Source organism: Castor canadensis, chromosome 3, assembly GCF_047511655.1.
Source record: "Castor canadensis chromosome 3, mCasCan1.hap1v2, whole genome shotgun sequence".
Lineage (NCBI taxonomy): Eukaryota > Metazoa > Chordata > Mammalia > Rodentia > Castoridae > Castor > Castor canadensis.
The window spans coordinates 162286036-162306054 of record NC_133388.1 but is presented as its reverse complement, the minus strand read 5'-3'; the positions used below and the strand labels follow the sequence as shown (position 1 = coordinate 162306054).

General features: G+C 41.4%; 1 protein-coding gene across 3 annotated transcripts in view; it reads left to right on the top strand.

The window, feature by feature from the left end:
* Window positions 1-20019, top strand: part of Ncald (neurocalcin delta) — a 380673-nt gene that overhangs the window by 346217 nt on the left and 14437 nt on the right. For all 3 annotated transcript variants that reach the window (XM_074068948.1, XM_074068947.1, XM_074068949.1), the window contains one exon: window positions 8906-9302. In XM_074068948.1, coding sequence (XP_073925049.1) covers window positions 8925-9302 — 378 coding nt within the window. In that variant the 5' untranslated portion in view covers window positions 8906-8924. The remainder of the gene's footprint in view (window positions 1-8905; window positions 9303-20019) is intronic.

The window sequence follows — 20019 nt, the reverse complement described above, 5'->3', positions numbered from 1 at the left end:
CCCCATGTAGGATATCATTTAAATAGAAATATTCTTTCTAAGCTCAGAAGCAGTAGATGTTAAACACATGTCTGCCAAAAAAAAAGTGAGCTATTTTTGGACTCCATCGAGGGGGCTTGAATTCATTTCCTAAAAGCATCTGTGGCCCCTGGAGGCAATCTAAAAATGGGAACTGGTGGTCTTCTTGTCTTCCTGCTGCTAGCTCAGTAATGAGGCCTGGGAAGCCGATCTGTTTCCCTCTCTGGTCCAGGAGGGCTCAGTGTCCTGTCATTACTGTTACCATTTTATCAGAATGGTAAGCAATAATTCAGTGTTTTAAATCAGAATATTTAGTCTTTCAGTTGAGCAGACACTTACAGCAATCAGAATTCTAGCAATTTCTGCCCAGGAAGAATCTTAGCCAGTGGCAGCCCTGAGAGACAATTGAGGACCTAGGGCTACCACCTCTTCTCCTTGCTGTGGCCCAGCCCTGGCCCAGCGTCTGGCCCTTGAGGTGGCCAAACCAGGCAGCTCTGTTGAGTTGGTCTGATGGCGGGGTGATCCAGTGGTGAAAGACATATGGATTTTGCCTGGAGTCCTTCACTTCAGACACTCCCACACTTTCTTTGGGATAGCTTTGTAGTTTCCATAGGTCTGGATGGTGACCATTTAATTATGAGCTCTGTCCACACACTTGCGGATATTTTAAGCAGGCAATGTAAGTAGACCTCCAGTTTTTAGCAGTCTGGTAGGGTGCGGGCACAGAGTTAGGTATCAGTTGGACTTGAAGTTGCACGAACAAAGGATGCCACGAAATGACAGGAGTTGGTTATTTTCCATGAAGGGACATCAGAATGTCCGTGCTCACTTTCTTGCTTTTACACTTACAAGACAGTAGTCCCCCTCATCTGCGGCTTCATTTTTTTCCAGTTACTGGTGATTAACAGCATCCAAAAATGTTAAATGGAAAATTACAGAAAAAAATAGCTCAAAAGCTTTAAATAACCTCTATCAAAGAATATTGTTAGGGTTGGTCTATCTTACTGTAAGTTACGGTTGCTAATCTCTTACTGTGCCTACTTATAAATGAAACTTAACCACAGACACACAAATACACGGGAAAAAACAATAGCCTTATGGGGTTCAGTACTATCTGGGGTTCAGAGATCCACTGGGGGTCTTAGACTATAACCCCTGAGGATAACGGGAGCCTACTATAATGATGCTTTCTGCTAATCAGCCAAACCAAAAATGATATTCCTGTATTTGGAGAAGTTGTTAATGTCCTGTTCTGATTCTTATCAGAAATATATGTTTTATTGGCAGTAATGTGGAAAATAAAACTTAGTGAAAAGCTCAAGGCTAGACTTTCTCCAGTCTACAATGCACAAGGTCTCAGAGATGATGGACACTGTAACCCCTGCTTGTCTAGAGAAGACCGGATGACTCCCGGGGCTTTATGTTAGATCATGGGGAAGGCAAAAGGAGAGCAAATTGTGTTGAGTCTCCCGCTTAGTAGATGCTGGGGTTTTCATTTTGTTACTATTAGTAGGATTGCGATTATTTGGCAGTACTGGGGATTGAACACGGGGCCTCGTGCTTGCTAGGCATGTGCTCTGTCACCTGACCATGCCCCCCAGTACGCAGTAGATTTTTTTTTTAATATACCAATTGAATTCTCATTCCAAACACAGTCACTGTGCAGGGCACAGTGGACGCAGGCAGTGAGCCCCTCCTACTGGGAAGAAGGCAGTGACTTTCCACCATATTCTCCATGGTTTCATCAGAGTCGTTTTGTCATCCAGATGTGGCTTCTGGGCTCGTTTCCTTACCTCAGCTCCTCTTACCCAGAGGAGAGAATATTCCATGATAAAGACAAAGTTAGGAGATTATTATATAACTCTCCAGTTTTCCCTCCTTAGTATTTTAATTCTTACCTTGTAGAAATAGTGGGTTTTTTTCCAAATTTGCCCATTATGTATATGTATTGTCCCCGGTCATGTCCCCATTGGTTCCAGTGGAGGGAAATGCTGAATGAAGTGCTCCTCAGGTTTTTATAACTAGATTAAAAATTGTCCCCAAAGAATCAAAGACCACTGACCTAGAAATGAATGTGTGGATCGTCACCACCAGTAAGATGCAGGCGACTCAAATCCCTGATGTCTAAGTCACGCTACGGTTTCCTTTCATGTGTAACTTGTGCAACTTCCTTCCTTCGGAATCATTCTTTCGTATGTGTTCACAATTTAGACTTAGTGGACGAGGTCATGGCCCCAAACAAGGCAAATGTCTGGATCCCGGTCTCTTTCTGGGACGGTGGGGGGCCCTGTGCTCCTGTTGCAGGAACTTCATTTCGCAGCTTGCACCGTGTGAATTCCATTTTAGGAGACCTTGGGGACTTTTCCTTGAGACTTTTCCTCTGAAGCTAGCCAGGCTGTCTACGGTAAGTTATGGACTTTACCCGGGAAAATCTAATTCTAGGCTCTCTAATGAAGTCACAGCGTTTGCAAAGCCTTATGAGGAATCTCAGAAATGCAGTGCCACAGATCTCCCCGTATTTAGTATGAAAACTAAATACGCACATTCCAGATGATTCTCCCCCTAGCCGCTGTTTCATCTCATGGTGTCTTCATTTTTAGTTACTATTCCTTTATTTTACTTTGTAAATGGAAAGCTGACTTCCTATTTTAGAGTCTTGGTCAGGGTTCTTTGTTTTGGTAATTTGGCGTCTTCTCCTATATTTTACCTTTTACATTTGTGGTCAATGTTAATGCCAGATTTATTTTTTGAAACTTTAAGAGACTAGATGTGGGCCAAAATAAGTTGTTGAATTCTATGTTGTCCTTCTCAGGACAACTATTGAATAATTGGATGCTGATGTTCAACGGACTAGATGTGCATTCACTTAAGGAAATGTAGGACTGAAGCAAAGGCTCTTAAGAGGTAAAAGATGACTGGTGTGGTGATGCATACCTGTAATTTCAGCTACTCCGGAAGTGGAGGTAGGAGGATTGTGGTCGAGCCAGCCAGGGCATGTGACTATCTGAAAAAACAAACTAAAAGCAAAAGAACTAGGGATGTGGCCTGAGTGATAGAGCACCTGCCTAGCAAGTGGGGGGCCCTGAGTTCAATCCTCGGTACTACACACTCACACAAATAAAAGACATAACATCCAGGGGGTCAGAGCACCTGGAGCAGAGAGGGGACTAATGGGAGATCAGATCAGAGATGGCCGGGTCCACACTCAGCCTTGTGAGCAAACAAAGAGAGCTCGGGCTGTATTCTGAGTGTGTTGGGAAGCCCCTGCAGGGGCGTGATACAGTCGGACCTATGTTTTTCAAAGATCCCTTTGGGTGCTGAGTGGAGGACAGATTGGAGATGGGCTGGGGTGGGGGGTGGGGGGGGCAAAAGTGAAAAGTGCGCGAGACTTCAGAGAGGAGGGTGTTATGGAGCCCTTCCTCTTCTCTATTTCCTTCTGACTTTTAGGAAACCCTTAATTTCTGCACATGCTTTATTCGTAGGAGAACACAGAGCAGAGTGGTAAAACCAGCTGGCAGCCAAGAAGCAGCCTAAATTCAAAATCTGGCCTCTCATTCATGAGCTGTGTAACTCAGGGTGGGTCACTTAGCCTCTCTGAGTTTTCATTTGTTTGTCTGTAAAGTAGAGAAAGCCTGCCATGCTTTTCACACAAGGCTGCAATGGAGGTTCGTTAGAACAATACATGAAGGACCATTACCTTAGTCTGTTTTATTTTGTTATAACAACATACCCAGGACTGGATATTTTATACAGAAATGAAGTTTATTGAGCCCTCAAATTCAGAAGCTGAAAGTCTAAAATCAGGTGGCTCTATCTGTTTGATTCTGGTGAGGGCCGTTACCAGGCTACATCACAATATGGCAGATAGCATCCCGGTGGAAGCACACAAGACAGGCAGCAAGAAACGGAGGGGGAGGACTGGCCCACTCAGAGGAATTAATCCAGTCCCATGAGACCTGACCTGCCTCAAAATAGCATCAATCCTTTCATGAAAGTGGAGCCTCCATAACCTAACTACCTTCCCCTTGGCCTCACCTCTTAAAGGTTCTCCCACCTTAGTACCTCTATGCTGGGGGACCAAGTACATGAATCACTAGGGAGCAAGCCATATCTGAACCCTAGCAAGCATCAAAGATAAGATGTCAATTGTATTTCTGTCCCTAATTCAATACAGATGCTGTGCACATATGATTGTCTCATTGAATTATGACATGAATTCAATGAGGCGTGAGCTCATAGTATTAAACTCATTTTACAGGTGAAAAAAGTGAGGTGCATGCATTAAGTGATTTACCCCCACAGCTAGTACATAATAGAGCCAGGCTTTGGTGGTGGTACTGGGGGTTGAACTCACTTGGATTATGCCTCCCAACCCTTTTTTTTTGTTTTTTTGCTTTAGTTATTTCTGGGATAGGTCTTCTATTTTTGCCTAGGCCAGTTTTGACAAAGTGTTCGTTCTGTTTATTTTCTGGTATAGCTGGGATGACAGGTGTGCACTACCATGCCCAGTTTAGAGCCAGGCTTTGAACTCAAGCATTGTGTCCTGAGTTTTTTTCCCCATTATGGTCAACTGGCTCAAAATAAATGTCCCAGATAAAAGACCCTATCTCAAAACACAAGCTGGAAGACATGGTGACCCATGTCTTCAATCCCAGCTACTCAGGAGGCAGATGTAGGAGAACTGAAGTCCAGTCTGTGCAAAGTTAGCCAGATCCTATTTGAAAAAGAAACTAAAAACAAAAAGACTGGGGGTGTGGCTCAAATGGTAGACGGTTTGTTTGCCTAGCAAGTTTGGGGTCTTGAGTTTACCTGAAGTGCAACTTTGGACTCCATACTAACTTTCTTCTTGACTACTATGTAATGTGGCTTTTTTCTCATATTATTCTCTGCCCTCTACCTTCAACTCAAGCAAGCAGAAAATTCTGTTTTCTAAAAGAGAAAGGTACAGTCAGGCATTCCTCTTCTCCCTCCCCACCCAAGGAATGAAACTCTATCACACAGCCCTAGAGACTTCTGTTGTACCATCTAACCAAGTCCAGATGGTGTTCTCAAGTTCACCTATCCTACTTAGAGAAGTATTTGTACTTATCTACTGAAACAAGTTCTGGATGAAATTGTGCACACCCGCTTCCCAAACAACTTGTTCTGTGCCCTTCTGCCTTGTTTGTGTTATGGCCTTTCTGTGCTAATGATTTTGTAAATGTGGTTTAATTATTGTTTACTGAAAAATAGCTGTGCACAGATCAGTCTCAGTGGGAGACTTAGCCAAAGCAATTTGTTTCTGGTGCAAAACAACTAACAAATGAGAGGTGCGTTTTTAATGCTAGGAAAGGAACTTCAGTTGGTTTTGAAGAAACAGTGCTTTGCTTTTTGCTGGGAAACAAATGATTCTTTAAAGAAGTAGGTTTAAACATTCAAATCGCAATTCCCCGCCCTGCCCATAGTAAGGCACAGGGTGATTTGTACATAACAAAACTATGCTATGGCCGGGAGCTGGAGGTTCACACCTGTAATCCTAGCTACTCAGGAGGCAGAGATCAGGAAGATCACAGATCGAAGCCAGCTCAGGCAAATAGTTTGTGAGACCCTATCTCGAAAAAACCCATCACAAAAATAGGGCTAGTGGAGTGGTTCAAGGTGAAGCCCCAGTACTGCAAAAAACAAAAACAAAAGCTGTGATATGATGATTTGATTAAACACCACACCAAAGAACTATATTCTAAAGAACTCCCCAAAAGGAAAAGTTTAAATTGCTTATAAATTCCACTGAATGTTTTGGAGCTCTGCAAACCCATGGATTATGGATTGCCTCTTGTTTCTGAATTCCGGCCTCAGGCCAATTGCCAATTTAGCAACTAAATGACAGTTTCAAAAGTCTAATACAAACCAGCCTCTCCAGTTTTGGGTGTTTTTTTTTGTTTGTTTGTGGTTTTTTTTTTTTTTTTTAACTTCCAGGAAAAAAAAAAAACGCAAGGGAAAGTAAATGTTATTGGAATGTTCAGTTTATAAATTCTATTTGTGTTCTGTTTGGAGTTGTAGTTTAATTTTGCACTTGCATAAAGTGGGGTTTGGTTGATTCTGCATTCAGAGGGACCTCCCTGCAGCTGTGGGTCATGCTAATAAGGAGGGTTTGCCATTTATCAACCCTTCAGAGGATGCCTGCATACCAAAAAAAAAAAAAAAAAGAAGCCCAGAGCCAGCATCTGCCTTCAATGCAGAGGCTGCATTGGAGTCAGAAAACAGTTAACTTTTTGAGATTCACATAGGAGCGAGACCACAAATGCTACGGTTAGACAACAGGTTTAAGTTCTGGTGTTCTATCGCACAGTGGGGGATCATATATTGTGTATTGAAAATAGCTAGAAGGGAGGATTCTGAATGTTCTCACGAAAAAGAAATGATAAATGTTTGAGGTGATGCATATGCTAATTAGTTTGATTTGACCATTACGCCATGTATACACAATCTAAACATCACATGGTGGGCTGGTGGAGTGGCTCAAGTGGTAGCGTGCCTGCCATGAGCTCAACCCCCAGTACCACCAAAACCAATTACACTGTAATCTATGTATGTACAATTATTACGTGTCAATTACAAATATAATAAAACTTTTTTAAATACTAGAATCAATCAACTTGGCAACTCCTGAGAATCTGTCCCTGTTTCCTGATCTATGGAAGTTTGAACAGTGCAAGGTACAAACGTTGTCCGTGGGAATTTCTTGTTAGTGAGGGCTTCAGACAGACAGTTCAATGTCAGTGATCCTGAGCCCAGATCGTAACCACGGAATGACTGTTAGGGTGACAGACAGCATCCTGAAAGCTAGGTCTTCCTCCTCTGGCAAAGCCTCCTCTTCCAAGACACTACTCCTGGTTTCTGTGTGGTAGTTACCTTCCTGTCTAGCTAGTTATGGCTTTCACTTCTTCCTTCCTCCACAGTTCACCAGATGTCCTGTGCGGTGGCTCTGGTGAGACAAAGCAACCCCATAGTGACTAGTGCCCAGGGTGGCCTGTGCTGCAGGAGAGAAATGGGCATAGATGAATAAACAACCCCAAGTGGAAAATCCACGATCAGAATTAAAAGAAAACATTCTGTCATTTTTCAGCCTTACTTTTGGGAGGTTTCCAGTAGAAGAAAAATGCAAAATATAAGTGCAGAGTCTTTTATGAGAAGGGAATTAACTGGACCACAGTCACTAGATTTCAGAACTGAGCACAAAGTCAGGTCGCACCTGCTGCAAGGAAGTTCTGACAGCACCCCCCACCTCCTTGGGCTTGACATCCTCTGGGTCTTCCCAGTGCACGTACTGTCTAGTCTCTGGCTTGATGTGTTGCCTATCTATCGTAATGTTTCTTCACTGCCCCCACCCACCCCGTGCATGCACAGCTTGGTGTCCCCGAGAGAGGAGGTCACAGCACCAGAGCCTAGGAAATGCTGAATGACTGGTGAGTGGGAGGATGGTATTTATGGCTGTTCCCCCACCTGGTCAAACATGGCTGTATATAACCCACACTATCTTAAGTTAAAAAATAAGTAACAAAAGAGTGTGTGTTCTTGTTTTCAAAAAATAGAAATGTATTAAAACACAGATGGTCCTCAACCTACGATGAGGTTATGTCCTCATTGCGTAAGTTGGAAATACTGGGGATCAAAAATGCATTGAATATATCTAACCCCTCCTCCCATCCATCCTCGCTCAGCAGCACAACACACTGCAGAGCAAGGTCCTATTGCTGACATGGCTGCGGCTCACTGCCGCTGTCCAGCGTTGGGAAACAGTATCCAAGCAAGAATCATTAGGAAAGGATCAAAATTCAAAGTCCAGGGAGCTGCTGGAGTGGTTCAAGTGGTAGAGAGCCTGCCTAATAAGCATGAGGCCCTGAGTTCAAATCCCAGTGCGATCCCTCAAAAATTCAAAATGCAATTTCTGTAAATGTATGCCACTTTTGTAACATAATGAAGTCAGAAAAGAGTTAAGCTTTGACTGTCTGTATGTAAATATATACACATAAAAAGAAAAATCTGGAAGGACATACACCAAAATGCTAGCAGGGTTTATCTCTAAGGGTTTTCCTGTTGCACTATGTTACTATGGATGTATGCTGCTCTTACAATAAGAGAAAATGGAATAATTTGTAATTTAAAAAGGAGAGTTTGGCCTGTTTCCTATAAACAACTTTATGAAGCCTCATCTGTACCATCTAAACCCAACATGGTCAGTGATTTACTCTGGTGTTAGATAGGTTTCTTCCATTCTCCTTTCTCCTGTCTTTGTTTATAATGTCCAAGGAGTTCCCAAGCTGCACTTTACCTGGCAATATTTTAGCAATAAAACATGCTAAGTTCTCTCTTTTGCTGTCTCCGTTCCTCTTTCTCTCCTTTATTTCTCCCTACTAAGATCTAGCATTTAGAACTTCAGCCTTTGCAAAGCCAAGCTCAACTTCTGATAAGCCAGAATGAAGTAACCAATTAATATTCTCCCTCCCTCTCTTCTCTCTCTCTCTCTCCTGCTCTCTGTCACAAACACACACACACACACACACACACACACACACACATCTGTATGTATGTATGTATCTGTCTACCTACCTACCTATAGATCTATCTATCATCTATCTATCTATCTATCATCTCTCTGTCTATCTATCTATTTTTGCTGTCTGGTTGGCTCTGTCTGGTCAGTGATATCTCTTCTTTACATCTTTGACTGATATGCTTTTCCACCATTTTGTTTGGCCGACTGCAATGTTGCAAAACCTAGACAATGTTATTGGATATAGAGTATTTGTTCTCGTTTTAAATTTTTCCCAAGGAACATCATAAATGACCTACTGTACCCCTGAAGAGCAGCTCTGAAAACTGCATGTGTTTTCTTTTCTGTCTGCAGTTGAATTCTTGCCACCAGAATGGGGAAACAGAACAGCAAGCTGCGCCCAGAGGTCATGCAGGACTTGCTGGAAAGCACAGACTTTACAGAGCACGAGATCCAGGAATGGTACAAAGGCTTCTTGAGAGACTGCCCCAGCGGACATTTGTCAATGGAAGAGTTTAAGAAAATATACGGGAACTTTTTCCCTTATGGGGATGCCTCCAAATTTGCAGAGCATGTCTTCCGTACCTTCGATGCAAATGGAGATGGGACAATAGACTTTAGAGAATTCATCATAGCCCTGAGTGTGACATCGAGGGGGAAGCTGGAGCAGAAGCTGAAATGGGCCTTCAGCATGTACGACCTGGATGGCAACGGCTACATCAGCAAGGCGGAGATGCTGGAGATTGTGCAGGTACCCAGCCTGGGCCTGTAGAAGAGCATGGGTTAAGAGTTAAGAATTAAAGATGCATGGGTGGCAAGCTGGTGGGGTACCAGGGCATTTTATTTTGCCCAGTCAGTGTTCGTAAAAATTGAACCCACATTACAATGTAGGGAGATTGTGACTAAAAATCCACTTTGGTTGACATCTCTTGAAAACTCAAGAACTCTGGCAACACTGGGATCATGATCTTGCCTGTTATGAGTCACCTGGTGCTTTGGGGTGAGCTATTCTTTTGACCATCCTTATTACAGATAGTTCATCCATTGATCCCATGCAATGACCTATTGGGAGTGGAGTCTCTGGGCTTCTTTCACATCCCCTATGTGAATGATCAAGCTCTAATCTGAGTTTGAATCCTGCATCTTTCCATCACGATCTCTGACTTTGACAAGTTAGTTCACATAAGCAGCACCCTCATCTGTAAAATGGAACTCCTGCTACTACCCATCCATGTTGTGGGGTTATTTTAAAATTAGATGTGACTCTTCATGTTAAATGCCTAACACAGTGCCACCAATTTAGCAAAGGTCATCATCACCAATTTATAAGTTATTAGACTTTAAGAGCAGGGTCTGGATTCCAGTTTCTATCACTTCAAATATAGAAATATTGGGGTTCCATCACTTAACTGAGACACTGTATCTGATGTCCTCAAATCAAACACCCAGAGTAAGTTCTCGAAGAGAGTAGACGAAGAGGTCCTAGTGTTAGCTATCTCTCCTTGTAGGACTCCAGCAAACTTTGGGGAAGTGGGCATACCAGATAAGGAGCTGTGGTCATGGCCATGACAGCTTGACCCAAAGACAGACACAGGACCTAGGAAGGGGTTGGGAGAAGGCTTTGTGTGTGTGTGTGTGTGTGTGTGTGTGTGTGTGTGTGTGTGCTGGGAATGGAGCCCAAGGATAGCTAAGCTTTCTAGACTTTAATGAGCTGTCATTTAATTAAGTTGTCCTCAGGGCTATGTTCCTTCTGGAGGCTTTTAGGAAAAGTCCTTTTCCTCACCTTAAGTTGTATCTCTTTTCATCTTGGAGTGCGGCTCCACCCCTCAGTAGACAAAAAAGAGGATATGTTCTCCTTTTGGAGAGAATTGAGTCCTAACTGGTATCCGAGATAGAAATTCCCATTGGCCACTGTGTTACTTCCTATTTAACATTTTTTCCCAGTGTCCCAGCTGATTTTGTGGCCAATATTGGTAAAGATGTGACATTGGGGTAAGAAGGAACCTTGAAATCATGTGAGCCTGTGGACATCAACAATCACACATTCATCTGGTATCTGTCATTCATTCAGCATCTGTGAAGTCCCTGGCACTGGGAATAAACAGCACAGGGGAAACAAGACACTCTCCCTATGCTATGGAATGTAGGTTGCAAGAGAAAGTGGGAAAATGTCAGAGAATGTGTAGCAGGTGCTAGCTGACACTTGCCTGGAGTTTGATGACTTCTTCTACTACATTCAGTCCAGAGGATGTAAAAAGTGGTCATAGGCAGGAAGGCACACTCAGCCTAGCAGAGCCGTGTTCTTCACCGTAAAGGACCAGGGTCCATTCACAGCCTCAAAGTAAGTTTACACCGTAAGGTCTACACCCTAAGGACTCACATTCCTTAAGAAATGCCTATGTAACTGGTGGTTCTTAAGAAACCCGCCAATGGAAGTTCAAACATCCTAAACTGTTTTCTATAGTGGCACACCATGATGGTTAATATTCATGACTGAAATAAATATTGTAGCACCCCAAAGTGACTTCCAAATCATCAAAGAGATTATGTTAAATTTTAAGTCATTTTCATGTTAAGAAGCCACATTAGTCTATCCTACTGCTTTGCAAGTTGACAATTCATGTATTTTGTCATTTTCTTATGCTAATCCTCTGTTTTCAGTTACACTGGATGAATTGGAATTCACTGTAGGACCTTACTGAGTTTCACATTCTGTTATTGTTATTTTTTTAAAATCTTTTGTTTCCTCCCCTCTTTGAAAGCCCACACTCTTTAGGCCATGTCACAGGAAGCTGTGTGCCTGTATGGGTATCTTCTTGTCTTTGTTCTAGCTGGTCTACACCAGTTTGGAAAACATTCATTTGCTTCAAAGAAGTTGCTGTCTGTTAAATTCCAGTTTTGAGCTCGGGTAAATATTTGAGCTTGGGAAATGTGTAGAGGTGTGCTGTGGTCCAGGAAAATCTTAAACAAATTAAGATTCTACTAGTTAATGTAACACTGTAGCTTAATAACAAGTATTGATATATATTCTTGGTTGAATCCCTATTCCTCCAAGACTCTGAAATTCAATCAATTTAATAAAAAATACAAATTTATGGTTGTTCATCTAGAAGCACTAATAACTGGTCAGAGTTTGGAATGAAAATAAGTTCATAATTAGACTTGAGCTCCTACTCATAAATTTTCGAGTTGTTTATCTTAGATGTCATTTCGTATAGTTTAGTTTTGGTAGCCACAGAATATTATTTGTGGTGACAAGCTGGAACTCTTGTATTTTCTGCTGTTGGTAGGGAAGACTCTGTAATTTATCAAACTACTGTGGATTTTGTGTAGTACTGAAATACACTATATTAGTTTCTTGTGACTGCTATAACAAAGAACCTCAAACCTAGTAGTTTAAGGCAACACAAGTTATCCTACAGTGTGGATACACTTCACACTGAATTGATTTCAGTCTGAAGTCTGAAATCAATTTCCTTGGGCTAAAATTAAGGTCTTCTCAGGGCTGTGCTCCTTCTGGAGGATTGTAGGCAAAATCCTTTTCCACCTTCTAGAAGCTGTCCACATGCTTTGTGTGTGGCCATCTTTATCCACCTTCAAAATCACAGCAGCAGAATGACTCTTTCTCATACTGTACCCCACTAGGGGAAATCCTAGACTGTTTCTTTCTTTCACTTAGAAATATCCTCAGGATTATACTGGGACCAGTGGATAACTAGGAGAATTCTCCCATCTCAATACCTTAATCCAGTCAACCTGCAAAGTCTCTGACTTTTCAAGGCAACATATTCACAGGTTCTGGGGAATAGGACATGGATGTCTTTGGGGACCATCACTCAGTCTACCACATATTGCAAAGTGTGGTTGTGACCCTTTTCAAGAAAATGTTTTTCTGTAAACCACCCTCTGGAGGAACAAGCAATACCATATGCAAACTTAGTTTTAGAGAGCCTTAAATGAAGTTTTTCACATTCATGTGGGGTTTTTTTGCTTTTTTTTTTTTCGGCAGTGCTGGGATTTGCAGGGCTTTGCACTTGCTGGGGAAATGCTTTACAACTTGAGCCTCATCTCCAGTCCAGGTTCTACCACCCCTCTCTTTAGTCTTTTCTTTTTTTTTAAGTGACAACCTTAAGAACATGGCTTTGGCTCAATGTTTTATTATTGCATTGAACTAACCCTGCAGGAGTCTTAAGCTAAATAACAACCTGACTTTTTCCCACTTTACACTAGATTCCCTCTTGATCTAGTGTAAACCACAATCAGCCCATTACACAGGCTGGGTCTGAGCAAGGCACTGAGCAAGTAAATGCATTGCTGATTCTGCCATGAATGCTCAGATGATCTCTGGAACTGTGGTGGGGGAGGGGATGCTTCACTGTTGGGACTACTGCACTGGAGAAAATGTAGGAAGACAAAATGGTTCTGTTCTCAGAAAGTAGCAATCTAAGGCCCTTGAAAGGTCAAGGTTTTAGGACTGTCATTGGATAGATGCATATATAATACATTGAGCTAGCCTTACGAATGGATGAAAACTACAGGCTTAGACGAAAAATTGATCATCTGTACCCAAAGCAAAGACTAAGAGGAACTCAAAAGAAGAATAGACATGCAAAGCAGGTCAGTATCCCCTTGCCTTTTCACATTTTTAATCTCCCTTCTCCTTTCCCAACTTCTTGGGCCACAATTTCCTACTCAGTTTCCCTTTTCTACAGGCAGTACTGTAACTCATGGGTGTTTATAAAGGGTTGAATAAGTTATTAAAAGTAAAGCCTGTCATGAAGTATCCTTCCATAAATACTGACTGCAGTTTTTACTACCACAGCGTCCTTCCCTGCTAAATAGAATGAGTTCGTTTCCAATTCGATAAACAGAGCACTGTGATAATGAATCTTCCTCTAAGTTTTAAGTTAAATTTATGTAGTTGTGAAATGCTCACAAAGAAAAGGGAGGTGAATCGCCTATTGGTGAAAATCACAGAGGAGCTATTCCTGACTTGAGGACTCTCTGCCTTCGTTTTCCACCAAAGACCAGACCATCTAGGAATAAACTAAAACTTCTAGACTGACACTCTGATGCTCACAGGAGTCAGACAAAGAAAAATCATCTTTCTAGGACAAAATGTGGTTGGTCCAACAATTCTAGAAGCCCTATTGATCCAAACCCACAGTCATGCTGTTTGGAGGACAGCCTGTCTGGATTGCATTCAAGTTCAAGTTCAAGCCTTTCCAAAAGGAATCCACGAGCTGATGTAATGTTCCTCACAGCAATCCTCAGCGATTTTACTTTAAAGATGAGGTTGAACTCATTTGCGATTAGCATATTCACTACTTGGATGTTAATGACTGCTTTGAAACTAGTTGGAGTTCAAATGCCTGCTGTCTTACAATCTGACTTTCCCTCCTACCTGTGCTGCAGGTTATGGCGCTTTAGATGACAGCAAGGTGAACTTTAGAATACCCCTAGCTACATTTTCATACCTTTTGAGTCGATAAAACCTGAAGGCAGGAGGATGGGAGCACACTGGCAACCCAGCAGAGATTTGGGATGTTTCTTTTAGTGATGTGGGATGCAAATTGTTTTTCTGATTCACCCTTATACAGCACCAGATGAGGAGAAGGTGGGTTATGGTGGCATCCTTGCCAAGGAGGTTTGTCCTCCATGGTCACCAAACTCAGATTGATCCCATCTGGTTTCAAGAGCACCAATGCAGACAACCATTTTGTGTGTGGTTGTGCTACCAAGAAACAAAATAAGGACCAGAGAGACTTTACATTCACTTTAGAACTATATCCTGAGTAGCATCAGCATTTTCCCCTGGAGATCTTTCTCAATTGGTGTCATACCTATCATGTCACTTTTAATAGGTTCCTTGGAGACCTGAAACACTGTTCTCTTCTGATTCTGGAGAAATTAGCGACTCCTGGGGATTCTGCTCCAAACTCTTGCCTAACTGTCGTTCTTGAATGTGGCCCACAGATATTACTCTGAAATGCAGCTTAGATTTCTTTCTTGGGAGAAAATTCTTCAAAGCAATGGCCTACCTATGCCACTGATGTCCTCTAAGAACTGACTTTAGTGCGTGCTTATCTGCTTCCTTAGGCGTGTCCCTTTCTTAGTATAGAGTTCATCTTATTATTGCAAGCCACTTTATATTTTAGGAGTTTAAATTCAGCCTTAGTGTGAAGTACAATGTTTGGCAAACAAAAGTGAGTGTCTATTACCCAAAAGGCATTTCTCCCTGGCTGCTCCCTCCCAGTGTCCCTGATGGATTTTTCTTCCTTCTACTGCCTAAGTAGAGATATGCCCAATCAGGGTCCCAACACAGCCTCCATTCCTTTATTGCCTCTGAGAAGTATCATTCTCTCCATGTTTCTTATGGACACTCATGATGGTAAGGGCTCTCTAGGTTGTATTTGTTTTTTACAGCTACTGTAACAATTTGCCATAAACTCTGTGACATATGACAACAGAAATTTGTTCTTTCACAGTTCTGAAGGCCAGAAGTCCAAAATTAAAGCACCAGCAACGTTGGCTCCTTTGGGAGACCCCAAGGGGAATCTGTTCCCTGCGTCTCTCTTTGGCTTCTTGTGCTGGCCACCAGTCCTTGGCTTCCTTGGCTTGCAACTGTGCCACTCCAATCCGTGTTTCCATCACCACATGGTGTTTACCTGTGTGCCTGTGTCTAAATTTACCTCTTTTTATAAGAACATCAGTCATTGGATTTGGGGCCTCCTAATCCAATAGGATCTCATTTTAACTTGGTTACATGTGCAATGACCCTATCCTCAAATGAGATCCCACTCACAGTTTCTGGGTAGACATGAATTTTTCAGGGTCCTGTTCAGTCTAGTGCACCAGTATTGTTTATTTAATCCTCACAACAACCTTGTCAGCACCATCTATGGATGGAAAAGCACATTGCTTCCAGGTCTTCATTTCCACTGTGTCCAATCATTAATGGATACCGTCATTAAGATGTTGCATTTGGAATGTCAACATTCCAAACGCATCCTTGCCCCCTAAAAAACTTTTTAACTTGTTTTTTGAGAGAATGGTCAATAACCTTACCACTCATTTGTCACCAAGCCAAAGACAACTTTGGTACCTTTGACCATTTATCTCCATGTACAGGTAGTCACCAAAACTATTACACCAACCTCCTTCTTATTTTTAAATCTATCTTTTCTGTCCATTCCTCCTACCACTGTCTTATATCTAATAAGTGGTGGTCTCTCTACATGCTCTCCCCTGTATGGTCCTTTAGGTGGCCAAATTCTTACATGGCAGCTCAGGGCTTTGAAGGTGTAGGCCCCAGAAAAAAGAACCAGCCAGAGCTGTGACCTAACTTTGTGGTCACATGGCATCACTTCCACCATCCACTTCTGGTCAAGGCAGTCACAAAGTACTTTAGGGTTTCCAAAAGGGAGGGAACCGGAGTCTACCTCTTGATGGGACAGTGATGAGATTCCAGAAAACTGTTCTGGAAAATATAACCTTCTACCACACGCTTCTATCAGGTCTTCCTGCAACACTCATGTCCCGCCCAGCACTACCCTCATTGGTGCCAGCGTGATCTTAAAAAAATGTTTCTCTCCTGCTTAAAATCTTTAGTACCTGCTGTAGTTTGGACCTTGAGCGTTCCCCAAAGGTCTATGTGTTAGTCTTGGTCCCTAAGGTGGCGCCATGGGACTGATGGAGTCTGTAGGAGGTGGGGCTTTATGAGAAGTCCTGAGCTCACTGGTTGCCTGCCTTAGAGAGGATGGTCTCTTCCTCTTTCTCTCTTTTGCTTCCGGGCCATGAGGTAAGCAGTTTTGCCTGACCACACACACTCAGCCATTGTGTGCTGCCTTACCACAAGCCCAAGTCAATGGGTCCAACCCAACATGAACTGGAGTCTCCAAAACCGTGAGCCAAAATAAACTTTGGCTCTTTATAAGTTGATTATCTCAGGTATTTTGTTATAGTGATAGAAAGCTAACTAACATAGGACCTCCCTACTCACCTCAAATGTTGTCTGAATTTATTATTGAGGCCTTTGTGACTAGGGTTTCTATGTCCCTCAAAACTCACCTCACAGTGTAGTCTTGAGTGCTCCTCAACTTGGATCAAGGTCAGCTGGAAGGTTCCAGAAGGCTCTATGGTCTCACGTTCTACAGGCTTTCCTCATGCAGTGGCCTAGCATGCACTGCTAACACCTGTTCCTCTTTCACTCCACGGAGGTTTACTCCCCCGCCCACCCCTCCAGTCCCATCCCTTTCACTAACCAGGCCATTCTCATTGTGTCCTAAACCATCTCTGTTATAATCTGCTCTTATTTTCTGCTAATTTTAAACAGATTGCTGCTTCTTAACTAGGAACAACTCCACTAAAAGATGTAATTACTTTATAATGTTATCAACAGGATTTTAAAAATAGCTTTATTGAAGTACAGTTGAATGCAAAAAAATTGCACATTTGAAGTATAGGATTTGATAAATTTTGACATTAGGCATATTTCACTATCAAATTAATGAACAAATCTACCCCCAAAAGTTTATTGTGGCCCCTTTAAAAATCTTTCTCTCCCACCAATCCCTATCTCCACTTAGGCAATTTTCCCAGTGGTCTGCTCTGTCACTATGGCATAGTTTGCATTTTTCTAGAACTGTATACAACAGAATCAATCATATATCATGTATTATTTTTATTTGGCTTCTTTCACTGGGAGTAATTATTTTGAAATTCATCTATACTATTGCCTGGGCCAGCATTTTATTCCTTTTCTTTGTTGAGTGCTATTCCATAGTGTGGCGTACATTTGTTTTGTTTTTGTTAACCTGTTTATGAACATTTGGACTGTTTCCAGTTTTTAGCTATTACAAAAAATCTTCCAGATTCGTTTGTGTACAGGTCCTTGTATGGGTATAGGCCTTTATTGCTTTAGGGTAAATAACTAGGAATGGAGTGACTGGGTCATATGGTAGGTTTATGTTTAACCCTTTAAAAAGCTTCCAGCCTGTTTTCAATGTGGGTGTACAATTTTACATTCCCACCAGCAGTGCAAGAGAACTAATTCCTTCACATCCTTGCCATCACTTGGTCTGATCAGACTGTAGACTTAGCCATCTGACAGGCGTGTATTTGTGTCCCTTTGTGGGTTTAGTCTGCATTTCCTCTACTAGTGTGCTGTTCTTTTCATGCGCTATTTGTCATTCTTATATCTTCTTTGTTGAAATGCCTGTTCAAATCTTTTGTTCATTTTTTAAATTGAATTTCTTTCTTACTATTGGGTTTTAAGAGTTCTTTATGCATTCTCCATGCAAGTTCTGTATCAACTATGTGCTTGCATATACTTTCTCCCAGTCTTTGGCTTATCTTTTAATCTCTTATCATGTATTTGTAAGAGTAGAAAAACTTAAATTTGATATTCAATTTCTAAGTTTGTTCTTTTAGGGATGATTTTTTTTGGGGGTGGGACTGGGGTTTGAACTTAGGGCTTTGTTCTTGCAAAGCAGGTACTCTACTTCTTGAGCCACACCTCCAGTTAATTTTGCTCTGGTTATTTTGGAGATGGGGGTCTCCTGAATGATCTGCCCATTCTAGCTTCCAACTGTGATCCTCTTGATCTCAGCCTCCCAAGTAGCTAGTATTACAGGCATGAACCACTGGTGCCCAGCTAGATGATTCTCTTATGTTTTAGAACTCTTTGTTTAACCCATAATTATAAAGGTTTTCTACATTTTCTTCTACAAGCCTTAGGTTTTATGTTTAGGTTATAATGCATTTTAGCTAATTTTTATGTAATTTAGGTATCTATTGAAGTTCACTTTTTTGCATATGGATATCCAGTTGTCTAGAATTGCTTGTTGAAAGAGTGTCTTTTTCCACTGAATTGCCTCTGTGCCTTGTTGAAACTCAGTTGTTCGTCTGTGTGTGCTCTATTTCTAGACATTATTCTCTCCTATTGTCTCAGTTTTCTGTAATGACATTACACTGTCTTGTTACTGTAGCTTTATTATTTTTTTTTCACAAAACAAGCCTTTTAATATTTTATTACTCAAAAAAAGCCTTTTGCATTTTCAAAACAGCTTTTTCCCCCCTTGAGGAGTTGGAGACTTAATATACTTTATTTGTGCTAGGCAGCCAAAAAAAAAAAAAAAAAAAGCTTCGTGTTTCCATTTAGCTTTCTGACTCTGCTTGTGCCTTCAACACTTGCACAGCGATTTTCTGCTCCTCGATAAGGAAAGCATGCTTGACCCTGTCTCGCACACATTTGGCACACATGGACCCAGCACAGGCCCTGCTGACGCATGTTTTGTTTTAGACACTTGCATAAGGACTTCAGGTCTCACAGCCTGGACCCCACGAGGTTGGCCCAGGCACACACCACAAGCAGATTTTGGTGCTTTTCCAAACTTTTTGGTATAAAGATAAATAATTCTATTGCCAGGGGTCAGGATAGCCTAGTTTCATTAGAGGCTGTATTGTAGGAAAGCCTACGACGCATGTCAACCACTGGACCATGGTGAGCGCCTTTAACACCGTCCCCGGAAGCTTGCTGTGGCTGTAATATATGTCTTGAAATCAGATAATTAACATTCTCACTTTGCTATCTTTCTCAAAGTTGTTTTGGCTCTTCTATGCCCTTTGGATTTCCACACAAACTTTAGAATCATTTTGCCAATCTTTGCAAAAAAAAAATTCTACTGGGATTTTGGTTGGGATGGCACTAAATCCATAGATAAATTTGAGAAGAACATATATTGTAAACAATACTGAGTTTTCCAACTTGTGAATATGGCATATCTCTCTTCTTTTATTTAGGTCAGTAATAATTTGTTCTCAGTTGTGTATGACTTGTGTCTGAATTATTTAATATATTTTATATTGTTTAAAATTATGTTATTATAAACCATTTACTTAAACATTTCAACTTCTAGCTATTTGTTACTAATATACAGAAATAGAATTGCTCTTTGTTTATTGATCACATACTCTACAACCTTGCTAGATAATTTATTAGTTCCAATAGGTTTTGGGTTTTTGATTTTTTTTTTGTAGAGTTTATTAGAGTTTTTGCATGTTTGCAAATAAAGAGAATTTTATTCTTTCTTTTTCAATGTGGGTGCCTTTCATTGAAATAAGTTTACTTGTTTTATTGTACTGGCTAGAACCTCCACTACCATATCAAATAAGAGTGGTTAGAGTGGACATCTCTGCCTTGCTATCAATCTTAGGGGAAGACACTCAGTTTCCACCCTTAAATATGACATTAGCAGTCACTTTTTCATAGAATGCACTTTGTCAGGTTGAGGAAGTTTCCTTCAGCTCTTAGCTTACTGAAATTTTTTCTTTTTAAGTCATGAATAGATGTTGGATGCTGTCAATTTAAAACCATATGATATGATTTTTATTCTTAGCTTGCTAATATGATGAATTACATTGATTTTTATATGTTAAACCAAGCTTACATTCCTAAGATAAGTCTC